Here is a 26055-nt window from a genome sequence, read left to right on the forward strand (position 1 = left end):
GGTTGATTGGCAGAGAGCAGAGAGCCACTTTTGATCATGTGTCCTAACAAGCGATTCCAGCTCATGTCTCCTCAGCCTGAACAGATCTACATTACCTATTCAAACAAAAGTGACAGACCAGAGCGCTGCTCCGCTGAGCTGCTGCACCACGCCACAGGCCAAGAGAGAACACACACACACACACACACACACACACACACACACACACACACACACACACACACACACACACACACACACACACACACACACACACACACACACACACACACACACACACAGGAAGGCCCCCACTGACACATACAGTATATGCAAGCATGCACACACACACACACACACACACACACACACACACACACACACACACACACACACACACACACACACACACACACACACACACACACACACACACACACACACACACACACACACACACACACATTGGCTATTTGATCAAATAGATTACTTGTATACAGATAAGGAGCTTGTTGAAATCATGCTGACAGAAACAAGATATTATTTAAAGGAGGTGGGAACATGGCACACAAGAGAGATACTGGTGCTTGACTGATGTTTGGCCTGCATATGTGGCCTGCCAGGAGGGTCCCGGCCTCACACTGTCCAGTAGGATGCTGTAGTCAGAGGCAGCGTTGAGCTATATGTGAAGACTGCCTCAAAATCTGCAACCAAGGCAACTGGATTTCCAACCCTCATTGCATATGCATGGAGTCAGAGGCTCATGCTCAGATCATTATAACAAAGATTCCTATTAATTAGGTGGGATAAAGCAGAACCAGATGACATGGCAGCTGGGATGAGACGAGAGGGGAGAAGGGCGGGAACTAAGAGAGGAGGGGAGACAGCGCATCAGTCTGTTTTGGGGGTAGGGAAGGTGTAGTTTTTGTAATATAATGTATAATACAGGTTATAAATCTGTAGAAAATATTTCAAAAATATTTGAAATGCTGCATTTAAACTGAATACATTGCCAAAAATAAATGTGTTGAGGCGATCAAGCACCTGCAGCCAATTTCCGGTGAGTCTCCGTGTGGAGTCAGCAGGGGCTGTGACACTGACAGGGGACAGTGTTACAACAGAGTCACGAGTTCATCAGTGCTAATCAGACCACAGGCTTAGAGCTGATCCCATTCTCTCCCAATGCTTTCACCCATCCCTGAATCTCATTACATGGCGTCTTGTAATAGAGGATAATGACCTGGGGCTACTCGCACAATGCTGATCGCTCCCACACACTCAACCTACTGCACAGTCATTATACAGTGATAATACACAACCTCACCAGGGGGATTACACTTACAAATAGAGAGGAGGTGATAAAGGCAGAGGGCGAGGAAGACAGGTCTAAGTTGTAACACAGAACCACATACAGTTCACACGTATCACCCTACGCCCGAACACAATTATTCCAGTGGCCCACCCTGCCGTGTTGCTTTATGTCACCAGCAATGGTTAGGTTACCTGCCGCTATAATAGTGGAATAGTTGTCAGCCATTAAATATCTTTCTAACTGAGATTAAAGCATGGTTGCAGTTTGGCTGGTGATACGGCTCCCGCTGCTGAGCTAATTAGCCGTGACTGTCAAAGGGCTCCAGGTGTTGACTATTGTGCCACAGGACCTACTGTATGTGGTCTGACTGGAACAAGGCTGTAGTCTTTATGAACACAAGCCTCCTTCTCTCTCTGTGTGTGTGTGTGTGTGTGTGTGTGTGTGTGTGTGTGTGTGTGTGTGTGTGTGTGTGTGTGTGTGTGTGTGTGTGTGTGTGTGTGTGTGTGTGTGTGTGTGTGTGTGTGTGTGTGTGTGTTTTCTTCTGTACTTTAGTCTTTACATATTTTACCATACTGTCTACATATGCGAGTAGTCTCCACTGTCAAATGTCGCCAGGCCACAGCTGTTCACTCAACAGCATCCAGGGAACCGAGCCAGTATGCAGTGATTTAGACATCATACTTGCTATTGTAGTCAATTACAGTAAAAACAAACAATGAAACTCATTTGAAATAAAAAGCTGTAACACTAAAGATGTTTTCTAATCAGCAGCTATTTTAAAATTTAAAAAAAATATGGGACTAAAAGCACGTAATGCTGCCGTTTTCCTCTTTTTTTCCCCACAACTATTCATTTAAACAATTATTTACTCACCAACAAAAGAAGGAATGCGACTGCTTCAGCATATCACTTAATAACACAAAGATGACAAAAGATAGTTAACTGCATCCAGTTCAGTGCTGGCTGTACTGGCAAGGACTCAACAAGTACATACTGAGCCCAGGAAAATCCCTAAAAGCTAAGACATGAGGCAGAAACCCAATTACCCGTCCTTGTCTTGGGGGACGATCATAAAGACTCAACACACAAGTATTTCTGTGTTGACTTGCGCAGTATTGATTCATACTTTAGTGCATTATATAAAACTGTTCTAATTGCACGTGAATCAAATCAAGGTCACCTTGGGTTTTTATAATGGTGGCTATTTTTCTTTTTCCCCTAATACTTTATACTGACATTTTTAACTCTTGACAAGTGCTGTCTGGAGACTTATCCATAAATAATGCATTTACAATACCTAGTAAATAAACATGGGGCACAATCGTTAGCCCTGCTGGCAACTGGGCCTAATAGCGCTTTTACAGCAAAGGTGACTATTCAGCTAAATGCAGTGCTCGCTGCTGGGAGGACATTTTCATTCATTAGCACAGTCACAAGCACTTAAAGCACTTTAAGGACCAGAAATGGAGAGTAAGGGTGGACGGATAGAGAGGGTGAAAGGGTACAAATATATAGAGATGGAGGGATGGAGGAATGATACCTATAATACGGAGCACTGTGTCTATTGTTATAATGTTTATTAGGCATCGGAGTAAATCAGGAAATGTGGCCAGTAATGTTCTTGATTAGAGACATAAATATATTAATGTAAGAATAAACACATTACTCTATATTAATATATTTAGTTATTGTGTTTATTTGCTTGTTCCTAATTAAAGACCAAAAAATAGATATTATAATTTAGCCTTAACAATTTATTCCAGAGAACTACCACGCCTATAATATAATGAAAGTGATTGCCATTTCATTCGTGCTTCTCACAGCTTAAAAGCTCAGTTGAAATAAGCACAGAAAAAAGGTAAAAAAAAAAAAAAAATGTATTCAGTGTCCACGAGGCCGTTCAGCCCAAAGCTTCCACCAGTGTTGACATCACTTTAAGTGGGATTTCATGTTCCATATATGACCAATGTACTGTGTAAAAAGTGTACCACAGACCATTTGTTTTCCCTCTACACTCGAGGTCACTGCGTTTATCCTCAGTCCATCAGGACAATGAACTTTCTTGACCAGACGAGGAAGCCCAGAGAAGAATGGTAGCAGATGGTGAAGATTCTCTGAGGACCTCTGTGATCCCGACCAGGCGGGCACCAAAGCAGCAGAATTAGACACAGCAGTTGTTGTGCGTAGATAAGCGATATATTTAGCTCATCTGTTGCTTGTGGCACATTAGCAACATTATTAAGACAACAAATGGCTTCTCCAACAATCTTGTATGTTCTTTAATAGGTTAATCCTGCCCTTTTCATTTCCAATTGTGACTCTCTCCATAAACAAAGACAAAAGATGATGAATCCTCGAAGGTCTTTGTGAGGTTTTCCTCAGGCAGTCTTTAAGAGTCCCTCTCCTTCCATTTTACAGTAATCACAGATCATCACCACTGAAGCTTCCTCAAGTGCCCTCGAAAACAAAATATCTCTCAGTTCTTGCAGCTTGGGGACAGCACACTGAACTTTGTGAGCCTCTTGTCTTCTGCTGTGTTCCCTGCTCAGAAACAAATTTTTCTCCAACAAGGGAGTTTATTTTGGTGGTGATGATACACTGTGCATGAGGCAGACCGAGTCACTATTATTAACAGGAGATTAAAACAGCTGTATGGCACTCTAAAGCACCCTCTCCTCCCTGCGCTAACATACGGCTCTGGATTACAAGCTGCACTTGACCATTTAAATTACTGCAACAACCAGCCTTCACCAGCTGGGGCTCATTACCATAAAGCCCGCCGTCGCTACGAAGAGCACCAACAATCTTGCCCCGGAGATCAACGCCGCAAGAAAAAACATACACATAAAATGTATTCTCACCTCAGAGTAAAACAAAGAAGTAGCAGCGGAACCACTTTATTCTTTTTGCCAACAAGAATTTTTTCCTGTAAGGTGTTGTGGGCCATTTTGTATCCTGGGATCAGCTCCAGATCCATGCTCATTGTCAAGAAGACTAGAAGCAGGAGTATTGCATATCCCTGATATTAATGTCTTGGTGTGGAAGAAAACAAGAGCGTTTGGAATAAACACCCATGAACCTGAGGAAAACATGACAATTCCTAACAGAAGAAATATCTGTATCACAATACGAGCCTGAATAGTGATAGTCTGTTTTAAATTGTGTGTTTTGCTAAATCTCCAATATTAATAGATAATAATAAAACTATTTATTACAGTTTAAGTAATTAAAAATCACACGTCTACATAAGCCTTAATTGACATACTGTAAAGGGTAAAAAATGCTAACACGCTAATGTGCACCAGTATGTTTTGTTTGTTTAATGGTCATTTGGATCCATTTAAATGATCCAAACATTTTAGTTTTCAGAAAGATCTCTAATTTATTAGTGATCAGGGGAACTGATTGGTCTGTCTTATATTACTTAGATGACAACACACATAATCAGTCCCATATCAGGTTGTGGCTGAATGATTATGTGGTGAGCGGCCTGTGATGCTGATACAAAGATCGCCAAACGCACACTTAAAAAAAGAAGTGGCAAATGATTTTTAGGCTAACAGAGGTCTAATTTATTCGTCTGATGAAGTGCTTAAGCTAAGAGCTCCCCAGACACTAAATGAGACACATGCATCCCCAAGGGGGTTTAACATTTGATTGGATGTAGTTATATTACTACAGCCCTAATTAAGAAGGGGGATGTGTTTAAGCAGCTCTTTCAAATATTTGTTTTTTCCACCATACTCTTGATAGACTGCAGGCTGTAGGAGGGAGAGCCAGGCAGGGTGAAACGGGTGCAGATATGACACAGGCCTAACAGTTTTATCACAGAAAAATGATTTATTTTTCTCCGTGTTTAAATGTAGGAGAAAAAGAAAAAAAAAATCCTCTGAAATTTTCACGGTGTGTTGAATAAGGTTAATTAATTAGGGAACAGGTTAAATTGTCGAGAAGGGATGGGGTTGTTTGTCGGTTGCAAACTTTGATGGATAAGTGCGTGAGTGAAAAGTGTTCTGTGTAGCAAAGTAAAAAGAGGTAATGTTCCTGGCAGCAGGTCAGCACTATGAGTTTTATAGTCAAAGAGCTTTCCTTGGCATGAAAGAAGACCACACTTATGCTGAGGTGCACTACCACACAGTCTTTGTCACATTGGAAGAGGTTCAGAACCAACTGGAAATACAGTAACGTCAGTATTCCCAACTTATGTGTGCCCGCGTGAGTGAATGAGACGGAGAGATACAAGCAGAAAGAGGCAGACAGTCAGGAAGCGAGAAAATTATAGAAAGAAAGAAAGAGGGAAAAATTTGGGAAGATGGGGCGCACTCAGAAGGAAGAAGGCATTCATGCACTCGTTCCCCAAACACACACACACACACACACACACACACACACACACACACACACACACACACACACACACACACACACACACACACACACACACGCGCGCACGCACGCACGCACAAAGAGTCTTACCGTCTTGCTCTGTCTTTGTCATCTCTTCCAGCTTCTTCTGCTTCAGCGTGTCCACTACGTCTGCCAGGCTTCCTTTGCGGCGCTCCGGAGTTCCAAACGCTGATCCACTCAGCAGGTCGCTGCGCTCCCTGGCCCCCTCCTCAGGTTTGTGTGGGGAAGTGGAATTGTTCCGGAAGGAGTACAGGGAACATACTTTATTGCTGTCAGATTCCTGTAAGACAAACAAAAGTTGGGAGGAGGGGCCGAGGGGGGGCAACAAGGGATGGGATTTGTATTAAATGATGAATGTGGTTCTGTCGCGGGTCCATTGAGCTTTTTGACAGTTTTTCATTCAAACGCAGTGATTGCTAGGTTTTAGAAGTTCAGGGGCGATTTGGCCATATCAAATGGCTCCTCTCTGACTTTCATAAGGCAGCTTCTATATTTTCAACAGTGCTTGCTGCTCTGGTAAATGAGATATGACAAGTGAAAAATTGAGATGAAATGATGAGGTACATTTTCATAGGGCATATCCATAATGTGCTCAGGCTTTACTTTTCATCTGTAGAGACTACACAGAGAAACCTCCCAACTGTAATCTCTCAAATTGCTGTCGAGTGTGCATTTGTGTAACGGTGACTGCTGTGTAATTTGTTCATTTTCTAGTGGAGACCTATTCTCAGCTGAGTGCCTTGAGCCGCCGTAAATCTGTGCCCTGTCTCAAGCTGTTGTTGTTTTTCAGTCCCACCTGTGTATGGTTTAGTATTTAACTAAGGGTCCTGTCTCTGACTGACTGGCTGAGTGCTCCCTGTGCACAAACAGAGACATGAAGGAAAGAGGGAGAAGAACAGGGGAGGGCTTGAGGGGGAGGGAGAGAGAGGAAGAGAATACTCTGCACATGGGAGTGGATAGTCAGCACACAGACCATGGCTGAGGGTTGCGTCTGACAGAAGGTGGTGTTAATTATGGTTTGTGGAGTCTGAGAAAGCAGAAGGTAGCTAAGCAGCCAGGAGTTGCAGCCTTTAACGGGGGAACAGTTATCTCTGATTTAAACTTTGGCCCACATAGCGAAGAGAATAAACATGACACACATCTCTATCAACTGCACGCCTATCACGGAAAAGTGAGCTTTAATCATCAGCAGTGTGATAACAGAGTGTATTACAGCCTGGTTAAATGATACAACCACGTCTGGAACTGCTGACATTCCTAAATAAAAAGTCAGGAATGCTGTAAACTGGGCAGGAACGTTGACAGTGCCAATTTCTCATCCCCGTGTGGCATGTCGAGCTCGAGGCAGAGCTGCAGTGGTGTGTAGGGTGGTCTGGTACCAAGCGCCAGGGTGGCACGACCGGCCGGCCTCCTCTGCACCTCCCAGCCCTGTGCTGGATGATTATGCGGTGTGGCAGAGACAGTGGAGAGTACTTGAGGGGAGTGGAGCAGCGCTGGGTTAATCAGCTGGCGTGGGTTCAGGGCACAGCCCGCACAGACGTATGGCACAGCAGTAGAGTCAGGTAATCAGCAATGGCAAAACTCTCATTCCTTCCAGCTCCTGCCTTTCTCTTTTCATTTGTCTATCTCTCGCCGTCGTCCTCCATTTTACCTTTACCCTCTTTTGTCATTTTGTCACTCTTTTTGCCATCTTCCTCCCACTTACTCTTTTAACCTATTCTTCCTTTTAAATAACTTCTAAGTATAATAAATCTGAAAAAAACATCTACACTCACAAAATATACCAAGTGACAATGATATAGAAATGCTCAAACATCCAACCTTTAAAATAATAGCCGTCATCCAGTCATTCATGATGTGATGTTCTCAAATCTAACAGTTTTCAGACATGAATACCCTTTTAATCCTTTTTGATGTTACTTTGATGGCTGCTAGCTTTGTTTACCTCAATAGAATATCTGCCATTATGAACTGTACTTCCTATAAAGGTGTTGACTCTGCTACAGTAACCGAAGCAATCACAACACTTTTTGTGTTTCATATTGTATCTTAAAACAACCTCTGCTGTGGATACTCTTGTTCATTTTCTTCAGATGTTACAATAGTCAAAAACAGGAATGCATTGAATATAATAATTTTATTAAAAATGATGATCGACCCTCTCATACTTTTTTCTTTCATCTCTTATTGATGAAGATGTATTTTGCTTCTTTTTTTTTTTTAAATCATTAACTGACACGACTCAACTTTTTGTCATTTTGTTGCTAGTTCTGTCACTTAAGCATTTGATTAAATATTGGTTTAAGAGGTTTGTAATTTTTTTTTTTTTTTTTTTTTTTTTTTTTTTTTTTTAGTTACACATCATAAGATTTACTAAAATTGCATTTTTGACATCCTGTAATATGCCAAAAATGAAGACAACCTAAGAAAGCCTTTGAATGCCAATTACGTGCTCGCAGCAGTACGAGGAGCAGTCTGCTACACTGGCTATTCATGTGTCTAAGTGTGTGTGTCTGTTCACATGTGTGTTGTGCTGCAATGCTGAGGTGTCGAGGCTCTCGGTGGCCAACTGCAGAGCTACTTCAGAGGCCCTCTGGGTCTCTTTACCACAGACCCGTCTGTCACAGACAACCACCTGCCTCCTATGTCTATAGCCCACAAGTGCCTGTGCTCTTCCTCGCTCTGCTCACATCAAAGCATCTCTGCCCTTAGAATGTACAGCATCTGGGGTCTCGCTGCAGATGTAGCTTACACACAACAAGAACAACAACACACATGAATAGTAAAAAGATAAAGCTCATTCCTTTCCATCTGTCACGGTGCAATTTACAAGTCGTTCTCATTATTCAAAGAAGAGTTAGAGATCCTCTTTTTAACCTAATAATAGCTCATGGTCTAGTGTTTGGCAGAGGTGTCTATCTGAAGACCCAGTTTCACAGCATTAGGGAGCTGGGGTCTGGAGCTGCTGGTAAAATATCAGCTGAGCTTCTTAGCACAAGCCAGGAACAATGAAAGCCTGCTCAATTTTCTTGCTTTACTAGACTTTGTTTAGGATTCCATCTTAACTTCATCATGTATAACCCACAACAGTTCAAACTGGTGTAACACAAAGGAACCAAGTAGGAATCAAAAGTCTATACAAAATCTAGAAAGTTGAGCAAACTTGAAGAGCCATCCACTGAATCTTCAGAGATACCCGTGTCATATACTTCTCTTTATTACTTCTCTCTGTGTCATCTCAGTCTGTTCCACCATAGGGAAAGATATTATTGTTTATAATTGAAGCGCTTTGAAGTGAGTTTTTTAAATGTATACTGTGTTATTCAGCCTCAACAGCAAATGTGCCAATAGCTAGAAAAAGGAGAGAAGAACGTGATGTTCAATGTGACATTCTTTTTGTCCCCGATGACCTGCAGGAAAGAGTCTGAAATCATAATGGTTGTAATTTCAGTTTTAAATATAGTTTGTGGAAATGTATCAGGCTTTGGAAATGTCTGGTATTTGTGGTTGACCAGCATCGGTATGGGCTCTATTAGTTGTTGGTTTTTATTTTTCTCTATATGCATGTCTCACCATGCGCTGCTGGGCGGATACCAGGCTGTCCCAATCGCTCTCTGGTGGTACACTGCTGAGCGGCTGCATTTCATCTGGGGCTTTTCCATGGAGCAGACTGTGTAGGGGCAGCTGTGGCGTGCCATGGGCCTCGGCACTCTCCTCTTTCTCCCAAGACAAGTGCTCCTGACTCATGGCATCATCACCGTCAACCACAGAGGCAAAGGGAGATGTAGCTTGCTTGGAAGACATCACTCTGCTGTGGTGCAAAAGAAAAATAGAGTATAGAGAAATGAATTAAATCTTGAGGAATACAGTTTCCTTGAGTACTTTATGAAAGAAGTTACGTTCAAATGATTCTGCATAGCTGTATCTGGGATTTGAAGTGATGCACCTGAGCAGATAATGCTGACTGAGCTGAATGTTCCATCTGACTGTCACCTGTTGCTGCTCTGGCCTGCTGAGTTCGGAGCAGGCCATGGGGTCCCTAATCCTTTGTTTAATGCAGATGGATGACTTGATCTCAGGCTGGAACTGTGCCTTCTTGGGTTCTGGCCCAAACCCCAAGACATTTACTAAGGCAGCAGGTCAGCCGGGGAGTGGGACTAAATCCAGATAAAAAGTGAAAAACCTAACAAATACGTTAACTCCAAGAAGATTTAAAACAAGATTGCTTTTCTTTCTTAAATCATTCTTTATTTCTAAGGTACCTGAGTAATCTGCCTGACTCTACAAATTGATTTGGTTTTGTTGCTCAAACATCAATTATTGAATAATTTTCCATTGTGGAGTTGATCTCACTCCGAAACAATCAGATACAAACATAAGCCTGCCTCGTCCTCTTTTGTTTCCACGTTAAATGCAGAAATTATCAACATGTTGGTGTGACAGTGGTCCCTTGGGCCTTCAAATCCTACTTAAGCAGCTTAAAACCCAAAAGCTAACAGTGGAGGACTGAATTCACAAATCTGTCACATGCTTTCATGAATATTACAGTGAAGAGTGCACTTGACATATCAGGTGCAAAAGAAAGCCACGATAATTTTAATTTCAAATTTTTTTCTTATTTGTTTTTACAACCCAAATCTTTTTGATGTATAAATTATACAACCCATTCCCATTTTTCTCACAATTAATGAGGTTACACTCATGCTGTGTGTTACAATGAATGAAATTAAACACAGTGCCAGCAAATATAATTATGCTTTTGGTATTAAATTAGGAAGGGGATAATATGGCCTTCCTACTGATGTGAAGTGGAGAGAAGGAGCAGGAGCATATTTAACTTCTCACTCGCTTTTCTCTGCGCTGTTGTTCCGTTTATTTTTCTTGACTACAGGACATAGACCATTAAAACTAGACGGTGACTACGTAGGGCTCAGTGTTCTCTGGAGGATGAGCGTATGGATGTCTGTCAGTGTGTGCGTGTGAGTGAGGAGGAGAGGAAAGAAGAGAAATTGGGGGTGTGAAGTTTGTATGTGACAAAATGCTCAGGGTACTTCTTGTTGTACATTTCATCACTGATCACCATCTGCCCCGTTCTCCTGCTCTATCCACAGGGGTCAGTGTGACAGCACTTTAGTTCCACCCTCAGCCAGCCAAAGGGGGGAGGGGGGGCTCTCAAGGTTGAGGCAGGCTGTGGTGCGCTGGTGTCCTTGCACTTTCAGTTGTGAGGCAGGCACCAAGAGATAGGCATAGATATGTACCATTTAAGAGAGGACTTTAATAACAAGGTCTTCGGGGCTAATAGTTCTTGGTCTTATTCAAGGAAGTCTGTCAAATGAGATGTACACACACACACACACACACACACACACACACACACACACACACACACACACACACACACACACACACACACACACACACACACACACACACACACACACACACACACACACACCTTTAAATTGTTCATGTCTGTGGATATTCTGGGCAAGATTACTTATAGAGCACCTTTCCAAAACTATACGACCAAAACTCAACAGAGAAGGATAAAATAGGAAATTAATTAATAACATAGAGATTGACATGATAGTTTTGCAGTTCCATAATGAATAGCTGTTAGTTTTGTAGTATTGATTTAGAAGGACTTGTAGTTGGAGCAGACCTCAGATCTGCTGGACATTTCTTCTGGATATGTAGCACAGGGAAATTAAACTGTGTTGCCATGTTTTGTTTTAATCCTCAAACCAGTAAGCACACTAAACCCAGAAGATTTTGGAGGTCTGGAAGGTATTAATGCTGAAGCAAATCAGACATAAATCTGTTTTGAAAATGTATTCTGAAATGTGCACTGCCATATCCAAGTACAACAGTCTCTATGCATTACTGCACTTCTACTTTACTTTACTGACACACACTTGCACATAGTCCCAGGTTGGACTGGGCAGTGAGTGGGGACTTAAACAATGGTAGCCTAACTTAATCTCATGTGTCTCAGCAGCTGTACAAACAAACCCACTAAGTCAGGTAGACGGCAGGGCAGGAGTGTGGACCTGTGCCTGACTGCCTGACTGCCTGCCTGTCTGTCTGCCTATCTGTCTCTCCCTCTATCTTTTAGCCTCTGTGCCTAGAAGTGTTGTCGGCTGTGTCTTTAGTGGGACTCAACCCTCAATTTTAATCAGCCATTAAATTGTTTCCTGCAATTATATCAAATAGAAAACGAGCTCAAAATGGTGTACTGTTAATTGAAAATCAAGAGTCGGAGCAAAGTTCAGAGCATGCATGTAATGGTAAGTAGAGGAGGCAGCAGTGGGGTTAGGGGGTTGAAGCGCACGTGTGTGTGTGTGTGTGTGTGTGTGTGTGTGTGTGTGTGTGTGTGTGTGTGTGTGTGTGTGTGTGTGTGTGTGTGTGTGTGTGTGTGTGTGTGTGTGTGTGTGTGTGTGTGTGTGTGTGTGTGTGTGTGTTCGGTAGGATTAGGCCGAGCACGTAGATTCTGACATATTTTTTATTCATGCCCCCAAAAAGCCCAAGCCTGAAGCGCAACAAGCACCTCGTCCTCAATGGAGTGTGAGAGTGAAACAAAGCACTGCTTTTGTATTACACAGTAAATCAAGTGGTATTATTTTACCACTAAAATATTCAGTCTCTCAGGCACTTTTACTTTAGTCTCCAGCCATCAGTCAAACTGCTGAGGCGTGAGTGAGAGAAGGGGATAGAGTGAGAGAAAGGAAGAGAGGGAGCGATGGAGACTCCATCCTCCTGTAACATGTGTCTACAGCAATCTTGTTAAAGAATGCAACAGATCTGCGGCAGGCTCCATAACAGTATTTGTCAGCAAGAGTTAATAATTTATTAGCAGTGCTGGGAGGGCTGCGCTCAGGCAGCTAAAGAGTGCGGAGAAACCCTTCTGCCCCACCCCCACCTCTGACAAGCCCCATACAATACTACCTCATATTATTGAAAGGGAAAAGGGGAAGTGTGGCAATAATTCTCTGAACATATCTGAGGGCAACCATACAGTATTTTATTCCTGATATTCGGAGTGGAGATCCCACAGTGCTGTGATCTAAAGGGGTTCGTGTGCAATAGATCAGCTTAGATGCAACAAAGACATTTGATGAGGCGCAAAATAGAGAGCAGAATTCAGTTGAACGTGGGTCCTACCAAAGCATGTAGAGTTTGATCATATTTTCTGATAGAATGATGCTGTTTACACTCTTGGCCTCTGTGCTTGCGAAATAGTAACTGCAAAATAGCCCTGTTGGCACAACTATGGTGTATTCTTGAAATAACTTTACTCACATTAATAATTGAATTCGTTTTGCTGGAAAAATCGGCCCAAAATGCACTTTTACATACTAAACAGTGAAAATATGTTGAACTGAAAAGGAGGCTCATAAATTCTTGACAGGCTGCCCTCCCTCGTGCTTGATTACCCAATAATTAAAGAAAAGCAGTCGATAAGCGTATGATACAACGCCTTCTTTGCCTTCTTTCTCAAAGACAAAGCCGCAGTCACTTTGAAGACTTGAGGCAGAGATGAGGGAGGGTCAGATAGAAAAGACCTGGTCTATATATAGCTGACAATATTGCGCACATTTGAAGGATTAGGACTTAAGTTCTCCAGCCGTGGGCTCATATTGCCTGGAATGCTTTGAGTCATGAATTGTTCCCTGAGATAATGTTTCCTCATCGTGCAAAACAACCTCTGCTTAATTGGTAAGTATTAGAGGAGTGTTGTGTACTGCTCATCTTTGGGGTCTTGTGACTGCCGGACCATGTGTCCTCAGCTATCCTGTTTCCCCTCTGATCATAAAAAAGGTCTGACTGACTTTCACCCGCTGTATCTGCTCTGTCACACTGTTTACCTTTTATAGACAATGGTGATCAGTAACTCCACACCGTCTTCCCCCCGCCGCCCCATCCCACCCTCATGCCCACTTGTCTGTCTCGCTGTTGACGTCGTGCACCTTCAAGTTTTCATAAGTTGCGACAGAGGAGGTTACGCCCTCTTCCTTCACATATTATCAGCAGACCAAGGAGAGAAAAACAAATTAGCTATTAAAAATGAGGACTGCTTTTAAAAATTACGATAAAGGCGTTTAACTTTGTAACAGTGTATCGTCTTGCACAACATTCATGCAGAGAAGAGGGCTTGTATTCATGTAAAAAATATACAAAACAGATAGGAAATATGTTACTTTATTTTAATAACTTGATGTTCAAGTGTCTTCAGATATATGCCATCAATCTTCAGGCATAAAAAATAACATATAGTCATTGAACACTTGAGGTGCATCTGACAGCATCAAATCTTTTAATAGAGCCAATTAACAAAAGTGCAATGACAACTATGTTCTGTCACACTGTTATTGTTTTGTATTCTATTAAATGTGCACCAAACAAAAAACTTAAAGTAAAACTAAGAATAAATCTAAGTAAGGTGGAATTATATAATGACAATAGTGTGAGGGTTTAGGCAGTGTGTGTGTGTGTGTGTGTGTGTGTGTGTGTGTGTGTGTGTGTGTGTGTGTGTGTGTGTGTGTGTGTGTGTGTGTGTGTGTGTGTGTGTGTGTGTGTGTGTGTGTGTGTGTGTGTGTGTGTGTGTGAGAGAGAGAGAGAAATCAGCTGTGTGTTTCCCTTCAGGGGTTCCTCCTGTTCTAACAGGTGTCATGGTAGGGTTCCTCTGGGTTCTTCACCTGCCATAATGAGATATTACTACCTGACAGCTCCCAGCTGGAGGAGCATTGACACGGAATCCACCGTTTAGCACAATTAAATTATCACCCTCCATTGTGATTGTGCCATGCTGTGCAGCAGCCAGGTTTCTGGATTCATAATACGGGCTGTATATTGCACACAGTAAGTCTCTTTTTCTCTCTCTCTCACACACACACACACACACACACACACACACACACACACACACACACACACACACACACACACACACACACACACACACACACACACACACACACACCGAGTGTACATGACACACACACACACACACACACACCGAGTGTACATGAACATACATGTTTGTCTAGTGTGTAATTCCTTGAGACTTTAATATTAGAAAAATAAAGCTTCTTTTTAAGTTTGATTCAGTGATACACACTGATTTAAGTCTCTTAAACCTCAGCCGACAAAGTAATTACAGATAATGATATTAAAATATAGTAAATGCTTGGGAAAATACAGATTTTCCAACTGGGTAACGTACTGTACAGACACTGGAGAGTTGTCTAAATGAATTTGCTTAAATTGTTCCTCCATTATTGTTGACCTTCCCCTGCAAAAAGTCAACTCAATTACGGTGGCACTTCATCCTCACTTCACATTCTCTCCTGATGCCTTCTCTATTAGAAACTGCCACAGTTACCACAGCTAAAATCCACACTCAAATGATAGCCACCAGAGCAAATTAAGCAAGCCACCTGAAGTGCACACTTTACATATTGAGCAGAGCATTGATAATTACTTAGCAGGGTAAATTATTTGCAATAATATGCTGCTGGAAGAACTGCCTTGTATCTCACTTTAAACACTTGAGCAGCTGCCGTGACAGCGTGGTTGGTGTCCTTGCCCCCCACGCAAGGCAAAGGCAGATGCAGGTGTGAGAGTGCTTAAGTGTCCCTGTCTGTCTACTCGGGAAGGGTCGATGAGCACTCACACACTGAATCCCTCCTCTACCTCCTCCTCCCTCTCCTCTTCCTTCTCCTCCCCTGATCCCCTGGGCCATCGGCCCTTTTCTGATCCCAGGACACAAGCTCAGAGCTGGATGGTATAACAGCCTCTCAGTTCCCCAGGACACACACAAGTTCACTCGTGCGTATGCTTTCACAAATGAAGGATGGCCATCCAAAAAAATTCACTACTGGCCTTTTCTCTGGACTCGCATCATAGTAGAAATTATCCACTAGAGGAGGAGCACATTGGATGTTATGAGTCAACCACTTAGGGAAATGCACACACCAGAAGACACTAACAGTAGCAATAAAAACCCTTTTTTTTTTTTACCGTCTCTCTTTCCTTTAGTTTCTCTTTTTCTGGTCCAGCTTGGGGATGGACTTCCCAAAGAGCCATCTATTGCTGCTGCTACACTTAAGCAAATCTCACAGCAAGTCAAGCTGTCAACCAACACAACCCTATTTGCTGAGTAACAGTGGAGCTTTGTGGCTCGCCTCATAGTTGACAGTAAGTTATGAGCCCTTTGTGAGCAGGAGAAGGAAAACAGAGACTGGGATTTGGCAGGAACATAATAATACAGAATTCTTCTGTTCATGGAACCTGAAATTTTCATGGAAACAATCGAGCATTGTTGAAGAAAAGAAAAGCAACGGTGACAGATGAAATATAGAGAGGGCCCCCTTTTTGTAAAACATTAAACAAAGCGCTATTCAGGCCAGGTCCATTTCTGTCATTTATAAATATAACTTATTCTGTGCACTAGAGAATGCACTTCAACGAACCCAGTGTAATATCTCTCACAGTTGCCAGAAATAGTGAGAGGAAGAGCTGGCTTGGGGTGCCAAACAGGAGTGAAGGGACGCACCCCAAGTCACCAAAGAGATGCAAAATAAGTTTGTAGGGAGCATAGAAATCTCAAACGGGAGGGGTTGAAAAGAAGAAAGCAAGGCGTTGGAGCACCAAAATCTTAGACTTGTAGCCAAATACTCAAGGACAACAGTTAATTATGATGGAGCAATTTTATAGGGAGCAGCATGAGCATTGGTGACCATGAACGTTTAATGAAATTAGGATTGTTATTGAACTGTATGGCAGGGGAACTATGGTCCTCAGTCATTGGTCTCACCATCATGAGGTCATTATTGGAAACTTTAGTGCTCGACTGCAGCAGAACTGCCATTGGTGTGTACATCTGGGGTGTCGACACACAGTGGTCCACTTTCTCATACAAATTTATTGTTTGTCTTTTTTTTTTCTTTCTCTTTTTCTAATGTAGAACGTTTCAGAAGTCCTGGTCACCAAATTGGCAAATTTGCAATTTATACAGAAAAGAAAAGCAGTTTTGTTCTCTTTTATTCTCGTCTCATAAATGGATTTCTGTAGCTTGGTGGGGGGAGTGAGGAAATTACCTTTTACACTGTTGTAATTAAGCTGCTCTATTCTTATTCTAGGGGTTGGGAGGACAACAGCTCATTAGCTACAGTTAGACCCACCTCTAATTCTTTAGGCCCCCCCACCCCCGTTTCTATTTTTTTTTCTCTCTCTCTCTCTCTCTCTCTCTCTGAATAAATTAATGGCATTCATTGAGAACTCGCACACAAGGGAAAGCAACGTGTCTCCCTTCACAAACTGGACTTCTTTTTCTTCTTTGTTTTTGGGCCCTTGTGTTTTTTAAGGACTGTGAGAAGAAGGGCTAGGATGGAATTGGGGAGGGTAGAGAGTAGCCACGTTTCATGTGACACGTCAATCGGAAAATCAAAACGGGTAGTTCATTTGCTCCACCCAGATGAGGCCATGTAGCCGAGCCATGATGAATAGGGGTCAGGCAAGCCACACCTCAAAGATTTATGATTAAGGCTTATTATGTTGGGAAACTGACATTGATTGCTGATTTAAACCACTGAAACCAATTAATTTTCCAGTGCTGAATAGAAAGCATGGTCAACAGTGTGTGTCATTCTGACAGGTTGGATGGGAAGAAGTCGAGCAAAAGTGAAGGCCTAAACGAATGGCTGGCACCAGGCTCTGTTTGGAGGTGGTTAAAAGTTATCTCCTGTGATTGACAGCTGATACAGAAAAAAAGAGGGAGACTGGAGAAAAATGAGATCTGAGGAGCAAAACCAGACACCCAGCCACTGATCTGAGTAATTGCCCCAAAATTTGGTTCACAGAAGACATGTACAAGCTGCTGTTTTAGCAATGCTAAAATGGTTTCATTCAGGGCACAGCGCTGAGAAAACTTGAGTAAATGAATGTGAAACATAGCCCTAATAAAATCAGAGAGCTGACAGACATGGTTGAACAGAAAAATGTGCTGTATTTCCACTCCGGGGGAAGAGGGTACTGTAGTGGATTAGACGCTGACTGAAACACAAAATGCCTCACCAGTCTGCTGCTAACCATGTGTCTGACCACTCATATTGTGCTCCAACTCTTCTCCGCATTTGTTCAGAGCAATGCAAAAATAAGGCAGGAGCCACAAGCGATCTACCTCCCACAGTCTATTACCCGAGTGATTTTGTGCCGTGTTCACAACAGATGCTACATTACGCTTGGTTGTATGTTATTTTTTTCTGTGGTCGTCGAGGGAAGTTTGTGTTCACCAGTACCTTTTTCCTCCGCGTTTGTTTCCCCTTAATTCTTTAGCTGGCTTGCTCAGAAGACACATGCATCATGACAGGGTTCCAAAATGAAATCATTAACTAAATTGCTTTCTTAAAAAGCCACAAGTGTGCAGCAGGATTTTGTGTGTGTGTGTGTGTGTGTGTGTGTTTGGCTGTGGGCCACGGGCCTCTGGTTCCCAGGCAGTCTCTGCCCCGGCTCTGTTGTGGTTCCCTGCCACCACACTCATTATGCTCAGCCTCAGCACAGCACGGTGCAGGGCCGCAGCTCGCCTCGCCTCACTCACTGGGCTAGCAGGAAATAATCTGGTAATCTCAAACTACTCCTCCATTTCAACTGGGGCCCCTCTCACACAAAGAGAGCCTTTGTCCCAAAACATTTGTGACCACCCTCTGGATCTCAATCAGGAAATCAATCAAAAACACATTAAACAAATATGGTTTCAAATTTGTTGTTAAATCCTTAAAGGGAATTTTCTGTGGAGTTGATCTCCAGTTTCAGACACCTGTGGTATCAAACAACAACTCCTGCTGTGACTTTTCAGAATAGTAACCAACCTGAATAATGGGGGAAATATCAATATCGGTGTCCAATATCTATGAACATAAATCTTAGGGACAATAAAAAATAAGAAAAAACGCAGATAAATGCTCGCATAGACATTATGTAACAAAAACCTTCTGGAAACTTTATCAATCAGCCTGAGATAGATTTCAATAAACAAAGAAAACAGAATCAAAGGCAAATAGGGAGTGAAGGACAGACAAATATTTGATAAGAGGATAGTGGCTGTAGCTGAGCTGCGTGACAGGGTAGCTGAGGACCCCATCTACACACACACACACACACACACACACACACGCACTCACCCCCCCCCCCACACACACACACACACCCCTACGTAACCCTCAACCCCGTCTGTCTATCTGCTCTCCACTGAGCTAAAGGTAGCAGATGTGTCTTTCACAGCCTGTAGAGTGTGCAACCAATCTGCAAACAATAGCTGGAACTTGACACAGGTCGTTGCACTTGCAACACACTCTTTACAGTTAAGGGCAGTCAAATCCCATCAGCCACTTTGGTAAACCATTCCTTTATTTATTTTTTGTCTTTACAGACTGTTAGGCCACGTAACACACAAGCTCAGTATAGAACTTGTAAATCTTCTGATAGTGTCTCGGCCGATTAGTCAGACACTAATATGCTTTCTTTTTTTTAAAATTCCCATGTAATCCTCCTTCACAAAGTTTAAGCCACCTTTTAGGTCTCCTCTTAATACAGCAGTTGGTGTAAACATGCTCAATCCCATTCACCTAATAATATACATTGAACAAGGTAAAGTGCCAAAGCGCCAGGTACTAAAAAGCCTACTTGGAGCCTTAATTACAGCAGACAGCTATGGTAGTGAAAAAGATCCAACCATGTTTTCTAATGCTCGCCACTGTAAACACAGGATGTAACTACTTTTTACAACATAACAGGTCGGTGATGTTTCAGTTTTAATTCTGTCAATGATTGAAATATTTTCAGTTCATTCGCTATGAAGACATTTTAAAGGAAAACACACATTTTATATGATTAACCAAATAGTGAGTAAAATGTATGTTTAGCCAGGTTGTCGCTCTTGAATCCACGCTTACCAAGAAGGAGTGTCAGGTGTATGAAGCCAAAGTGAACGGGTTTAAAAAAAAAAAAATTCACAAGACCATTTTCAAAACTTAAGAAAAAAAAACAGTAATAGCCAATCAGGGGAAAGTTGGTGAGAGTCAGGCGTTTTGTTTTTTTGTTTGTGTGCCGTACATGACACGTACAGCATGACGTGTTTTTTGACCAGCAGCTGCTTGCACTTATTTTGTTTGCATGTCTGTGTATTGGAGATCGTGTTGTGCAGTCTATGTACAGTCTATAAACCCTCCTCTCTGGTGTCAGCAGGGCAGCCACCCAGCATCGGGCATATCAGCTATAAATGGCAGCTACATCACTGTAGCGCAAGCTAAAAATACAGGACCCACTTTCTCCCCTTCCCTCTATTCTCAATTGTGTGTGAAACTTTAGCTGAGAAATCCTCCAAGAGTAGCTTTATGTGGAAAAAATGTGTGTTTTCTTTGGACATGTTGACGAGTGACTAACAAATCCCCTGTATTTTGACAGCAAAATGCAGAAAAAGTACAGCATTAGAGACCTTTTCTGTACTTGCTAGCAAGTTTTTAGAAAGCTCTCTAAAAGCTATCAAAAGTTTAGACATTTCCCACATCCCCCTTCTGTGGGTGTGCCTGTAAAGTGCTTCACTCCCCTCTCTTGAAAACCTCTAAGGGATTGCATCATGGGACGGCGTGTAAGACGATGGTAGCAACATACTGTAACATGGGGGAAATACCTCATTTTGGTTGATTCATAAACACCTTGTGCACTGGTTGGCAGGCCACTCAGACTAGTCTGTGCTGCGCTGGTTGTAATGGTGGAGCTGACTGCACCCAGAGCCAAGTCTCTGTTTAGTGCGCGCGCACACACACACACACACAGATTGTAGCGTGTCTGTGTTTTAATTGAGTCTCAGCCTTTGTGGCGTCTGTTATCTCTAACTAATAGCATACATTGGCCCTCTCTCATTATCAGAGAGGGTCTTTATCAGAGACCCTTGTTTCATACAGTTAGAGTCAATGCATTATGAACCGCACACCAATAGTCAGCAGTGATCTGCATATTCAATAACTTCCGTAATTATATGCGCAATTCATCAGATGGGATGTGATTGCAGGGGAAGTGGAATAGAGAGGAGCAGAGAGGTCTGATTCCTGGAGGACTAAAGTCTAATCACAAAACTAACATGATAATTGAAATCTAAATTGAAAGGCTTAGCTCTCAGGGAGAGTATGTCAGACATGGAGAGTCGAGGCACTAGCAGAGTGAAACAGAGAGAGAAAAAGGGTGGCTGGAAAAATTGGATTTAAACTATCCGTGGAGTACACAAGCCAATAATAATAGGTGGTGCTTCACACCAATGTCACAACAAGCTCCAAATATGTCTCTGTAATACATTTAGGAGCTAAATCATGCTGGAGGTGAAAGGGCTTTGAACAGGGAGGCTGTGTGGAACATATACAGAAATAAACATTACATTTTAAAGAGCTTTTTAAATGTTTTTCACTTGTGCTGTCATCAATATTTTTGGAAATAATCTTCTATTGCTGCTTATCTACGTTGTGTCGTCAGGTTAACTCTTACCTTCAGTTACATATGAATTTGTGAATATACAATTCATAACTGGCATAGCTTATGTTTGAAACAAAACGCGTGCATCTGTTTATTATGCTGTTTTTCTTGTTACCTCTTAACACGTTCAGGAAAATATTTAAAATCCAGAAAAACATATCTATCTTGTTTTCCTCAGCGCACTCATAAGATAGTCCTGGAGAGTCTATGTCAGAGGCTGGTTCAATAATTGCTCAATATCCCACACCGTCACCATCATCCCTCTTTCCTTGAGTAGACTGTGGCCTTTAAATTCCTGTTTTCAAGAGGTGACAGAAGTAATTTCTTAATAACGATCATGTGTGAAAAGGGACATATTCTGCATCGCACTGAAGACAGAATGGTCCTCAGTGTACGAGTGTCTAATCACTTTAGCTGTTCATTTATCCTTTTATAAAATATAACAAATACAGGAATGCAAATCATGTAAAAACAAGGGCCAAGTTGTTTGCCTGTTCTTTCCTTTCACCTTGAAACATTAGTATGAGCATTTATTGCCATAAACGGTTTTCTTTTCAGGTGCATCGAAGCTGTCCTCCATTTCACCTTCAACACTGCTGTCTTCACCCTCCACCGCTTCTCATGTTTTACTTGTCGTGAATAAAACCCCCGAGAAAGAGCTGAGGAAAAAGAGACAAGTCCTCTGTCCCATTCTCCTTTCCTCCCCCTCTCTCTGCTGTCCGTCCCGACCACAGGATTCATATTCATCCCTCAATAACGTTTAATTAGTAATGCCAAATTCATTAACCTGTGCTGCTGTTATATCGGCCTCAGCCATAAATTAGCTTAATGTGAGCAGACGTATTGCAGCTGTAATAAGGGACATAAAACTCAAAGAGAAACACATACTGTTCCTCCATAGCCATGGATCATTATAACTCAGCAGTGTTTTAGAGCAGCGGCGCTCCTTTTTAGTGTGGCAGCTCTTTAGCAGCTCTTAACTACAAGCCCATCAAACGCATTTTTCCAAGTAATTCCTCCGAAACTTGTTTTATTGTTGTTTGAAATAAAAATAAAAAATTATGGAAATTCATTACTCATGACAACTGGCATTTTCATCACCTTTTCTCACCGAGATTTTCAAGGGTTTAACTAAAATATTGACGCAATAATTTAACTCCGTGTTTATCGTATATTAAAAAACTTGAAGATTAAAAATGCCCTTGTGCAGTTGTTAGTGCACATCACCAGTTTGTTTGGTTCGATATTAAGGTCTTTTAATATTCGTGTAAGAGTTCTTACTTTCCAACATAGTTGAAGTGTCAGAAAGCAACACAGATCCCTTTATATCTGTATGAGAGATGCAAGACACAACAGCTTCTGACAACTGTGTCTAATTGGTTCAGGTCTTTGGCATCTTGTTTGTGTTTATTCAATCAGCTGAGGAAATGTGTATATTTAGGCTCTGTGGCATTTTACCCATGTTATCACAGAGACACTTTTACGAGAAGCACTTTCTGACAAGCTCATTTTCTTTTACAATCCCTAAAATGGATAAATTTGAGTTTTTGTTTCTTGGACAGACTCACAGATTCAGGAAACAGATTACTACGCTGTCCTAGGATTACACATTGACCTTTCTGCTCCTCCATCCCCCAGTGATCTCGCCTAACAACTCACACCAAAGAGCCTATTAGACCTGGATCCCACTTTGTTGTTAAAAAGGGTCTTGTCCTTTCAGAACACTCACTTCCATGCTTTCTGTTTTTTCAAGCATAGGTGGTGGAGGAACACAAGTTCATTGTTCCCTCGCAGATGGAAGTTGGAGTTACCAGGGTAACAGCTCTAATCCTCCTTTTTTACCATTTCTTTCATATTAACAGCCCATCGAGTGCTACCTTTTAAGTCACAGGCAAGAGCGCTCACTCACTTTTAATTAGCTATGATTCGGTTTGCCGTGAGACAGCATGATGAGCTAATCGAAATTTACGAAATAATGACGAACTGTGAGCAGCTACTCCTTTCTCCTGAGGCCTGCTCCAAGAATAACAATAATGAGGCCATTATCAAGGATTGCACTTTAAAATGCTGCCCTGTCACCAAAACAGGGGACATAATTGTTCTAGTGTTTTTCATACAATCAACAACCCATTGTGGATGACTTGAGAACTAAGGGAGCAAAGAATGGCTGCCATAATGATTGGTCTGTGCTACCATGAAGATCCTGTACAAAGTGTCCACTGAGGAAGGAGCTTGATAGACTACTGATTTTGCTTGGGCTGTGGATGAAGACAACTGTCTGGCTTTGTAGAAAAATGTCCTTTCTGCTTTTTTTTTTTGTCTGTTTTGCCGCTCAAATAGCCCCCGGGCCACATTAGAGAATACCATTCATATGGTGAAAAGCTCAGAGTCACACAGGCTCATGTGAAGGGCCTGCATAGTTGCGGGAGAGAATGGCCATTTATATAACCTCCATCCATTTCAGAAACAGAAGTGATCTCCAGGATAGAGGATAATAAAAGGTGTGTTTAAGAAGACAACCGGGTATTCCTGAAAGAATCATGAGCTCGTATTTGACCAGTACTTCTATACCTATATTTAAAAAGTCACTTTAGTTCACCAGTCATGTATGTCAACAGAGCTTTATCTACCATGTCAAGATGGCTCAATTAGATAATTGCATGTCTGTGCTCCAAAACTAACTACATTACAGATGCAGTCCGGCCATTTGGAAATTATAATATCCCAGAGAGTAGATTATGATGAACAGGGGCTGCAGATAAAATGTGTTATCAAAAAGTTTCCCATCTAAACTTGCCGGGTAAGAGCTCAGTGGGGTTGTACAAACACGGTGCTGCACCTATTAGCTGTGCTCCATTGTAAAGGAGTGAGAGAGACAGAGCTCGAGGGCAGCAGGAATGCTAAGTGGGCCCCTTAGCCTAGTCAACCTTCAGTGGGTTTCATTTATCTTCATCTTGTTAGACTAAATTAATTAACAATCTCAATGTTACACACTTTCTCCTTTCATTACATCAAATAATGGCAGAAATGTAGGGGGAGGTTCTGCCCACTGAAAGTAGACAGAGACTGAAGACATCTCTCTCTCTCTCTCTCTCTCTCTCTCTCTCTCTCTCTCTCTCTCTGTTCACATGTCTGTAGTCGGTCTTCCTTTCCCTGTCTCTCTCACACGTACTTGTTTTTCCCCAGTCTCTATGACTACACAAACAAAAACCTGTTAAACGCCGTTCATAAACATATAAAAAATTTATCTGAAGAGAAAACACATCTTCCCAACAAAGAGAGGCTCACAATAAAGTAAGCATGATTATTCGTCGACCAAAGAAACTGTAGATTGTGTACTGTAATTCAGAAGACTTCTGTGTTAGTTTCAGAAATATTTCACATTTTAAACCGAGTATCGTCAGACAACACAAAGGGTTTGAGTTTGATGTATTTTTCACGATGGCTGTGAATCAGGTGCCTTTAGGAAGCAGCATGTCAAAAATGAAAGTGGATACTCTTACAGCTATTAAAACTCTCTGCATGTCTGACTCAAAACCAAACTCACGACTCATTACAATAATGAAAGGCCCATCTGGTGTTTGACTGATATGAAGTATAGTGTAAAAAATTTCAATAACAAATGCATTTTGAAGGAGATATGTATGAGCATGCTCAGAAAGGCCCCTTTGACCTAATTCTGCTGCTTGAGAAAAGATACTGGGATTCTTCACTGGAGGAATGTCTTAACTGCCACATCTATCCACCCCTGTTTCTATCCTTTTCTCCCCTTTCACCTCCACCCCCACCCCACAGCCCACTCCAGGACACAAGTCTTATCAAAGCAAAAGGGCTAACCCTGAACCAAAGCCTGCCTTTAATCTTGGCCTGATTGTTGAGGCCTCCAATCTCCAGCCAGTGTGCATGATATCTTTCTGCTGCTGCTTTTCCTTTAATTAAAGCAGACATTGACAGAAGGATGTGGATTAGCAGTGCAATAATGTGTTTACTTAGAATAATCGCAGTGTTTTCTCACAGCTATGAGAACAAAAGGAAATTGTTGAAGAGCAGCCAAGGTCAGAGGTCATGTTTCTTAATTTTCCCTCTTTTCTTTTGTACATGTGGCACTGAATCACTGAGACATGCGTCTGCTATCCCGCCTTTACTATCCCACCAATATCCTGCAACATACAGGCTGCAGTTAGTTATCTACCAAACTGGTTTCGACAGGTGGTGAGAGTTAAATGCTGCCATCCACTTCGTAGCAAAAAAAGAAGAAAAAAAAAGCGGAAATGAGCAAAAGCAGTTCACTTTCAAAAATGTAACATGCCGTATGCCTGAATAACTCCTGTCAAACTGTAGTACATATACCACACCAAATAAATTGGTGCATTCTCCCGAAAGATAAATCAGATACTGTAAAATTTTTGCATTACATGTGTTATTAGTTTACTGCTGCAAACGGCAAAACATTTTTCTTTAATATATATTTATTATATCCCCACCATTTATCAAACAAATTATATATGTATAATTTGTTTGATAAATATATATATATAAATATACAAATATATGTTTGATAAATGGTTCTTTCAATTTGTTAAATAGAATTAAAAAAATAACTTTCAGGTCATAATCACCGATATCTGTGAAAAACATCCTTGTATATATAATTTATACAATAGGATTCTGCAGGATTAAGTTTGGTCACAATTTCAATTCTTTCAGAGCGCTGAGCTCAACTTCCCTTTTTCATAAACTCATAAATGTGGGACTCAAATCTTATTGAATTCTAATGATAAATAAAATAAATTTCAATGCACGAGTGATTTTCCTATTGAATTCCTTTCAAG

General features: G+C 41.7%; 1 protein-coding gene across 4 annotated transcripts in view; it reads right to left on the reverse strand.

The window, feature by feature from the left end:
• Nucleotides 1-26055, reverse strand: part of sox6 (SRY-box transcription factor 6) — a 137378-nt gene that overhangs the window by 79898 nt on the left and 31425 nt on the right. For all 4 annotated transcript variants that reach the window (XM_069697600.1, XM_069697603.1, XM_069697602.1 and 1 more), the window contains 2 exons: nt 9272-9509; nt 5768-5978 (listed from right to left, as the gene is read on the reverse strand). In XM_069697600.1, the coding sequence (XP_069553701.1) occupies nt 5768-5978; nt 9272-9509 (449 nt within the window). The remainder of the gene's footprint in view (nt 1-5767; nt 5979-9271; nt 9510-26055) is intronic.

This window comes from Brachyistius frenatus, unplaced genomic scaffold (assembly GCF_029030835.1).
Source record: "Brachyistius frenatus isolate BFR_SWC_R1_liver_20210118 unplaced genomic scaffold, ASM2903083v1 Contig_24, whole genome shotgun sequence".
NCBI classification, from domain to species: domain Eukaryota; kingdom Metazoa; phylum Chordata; class Actinopteri; family Embiotocidae; genus Brachyistius; species Brachyistius frenatus.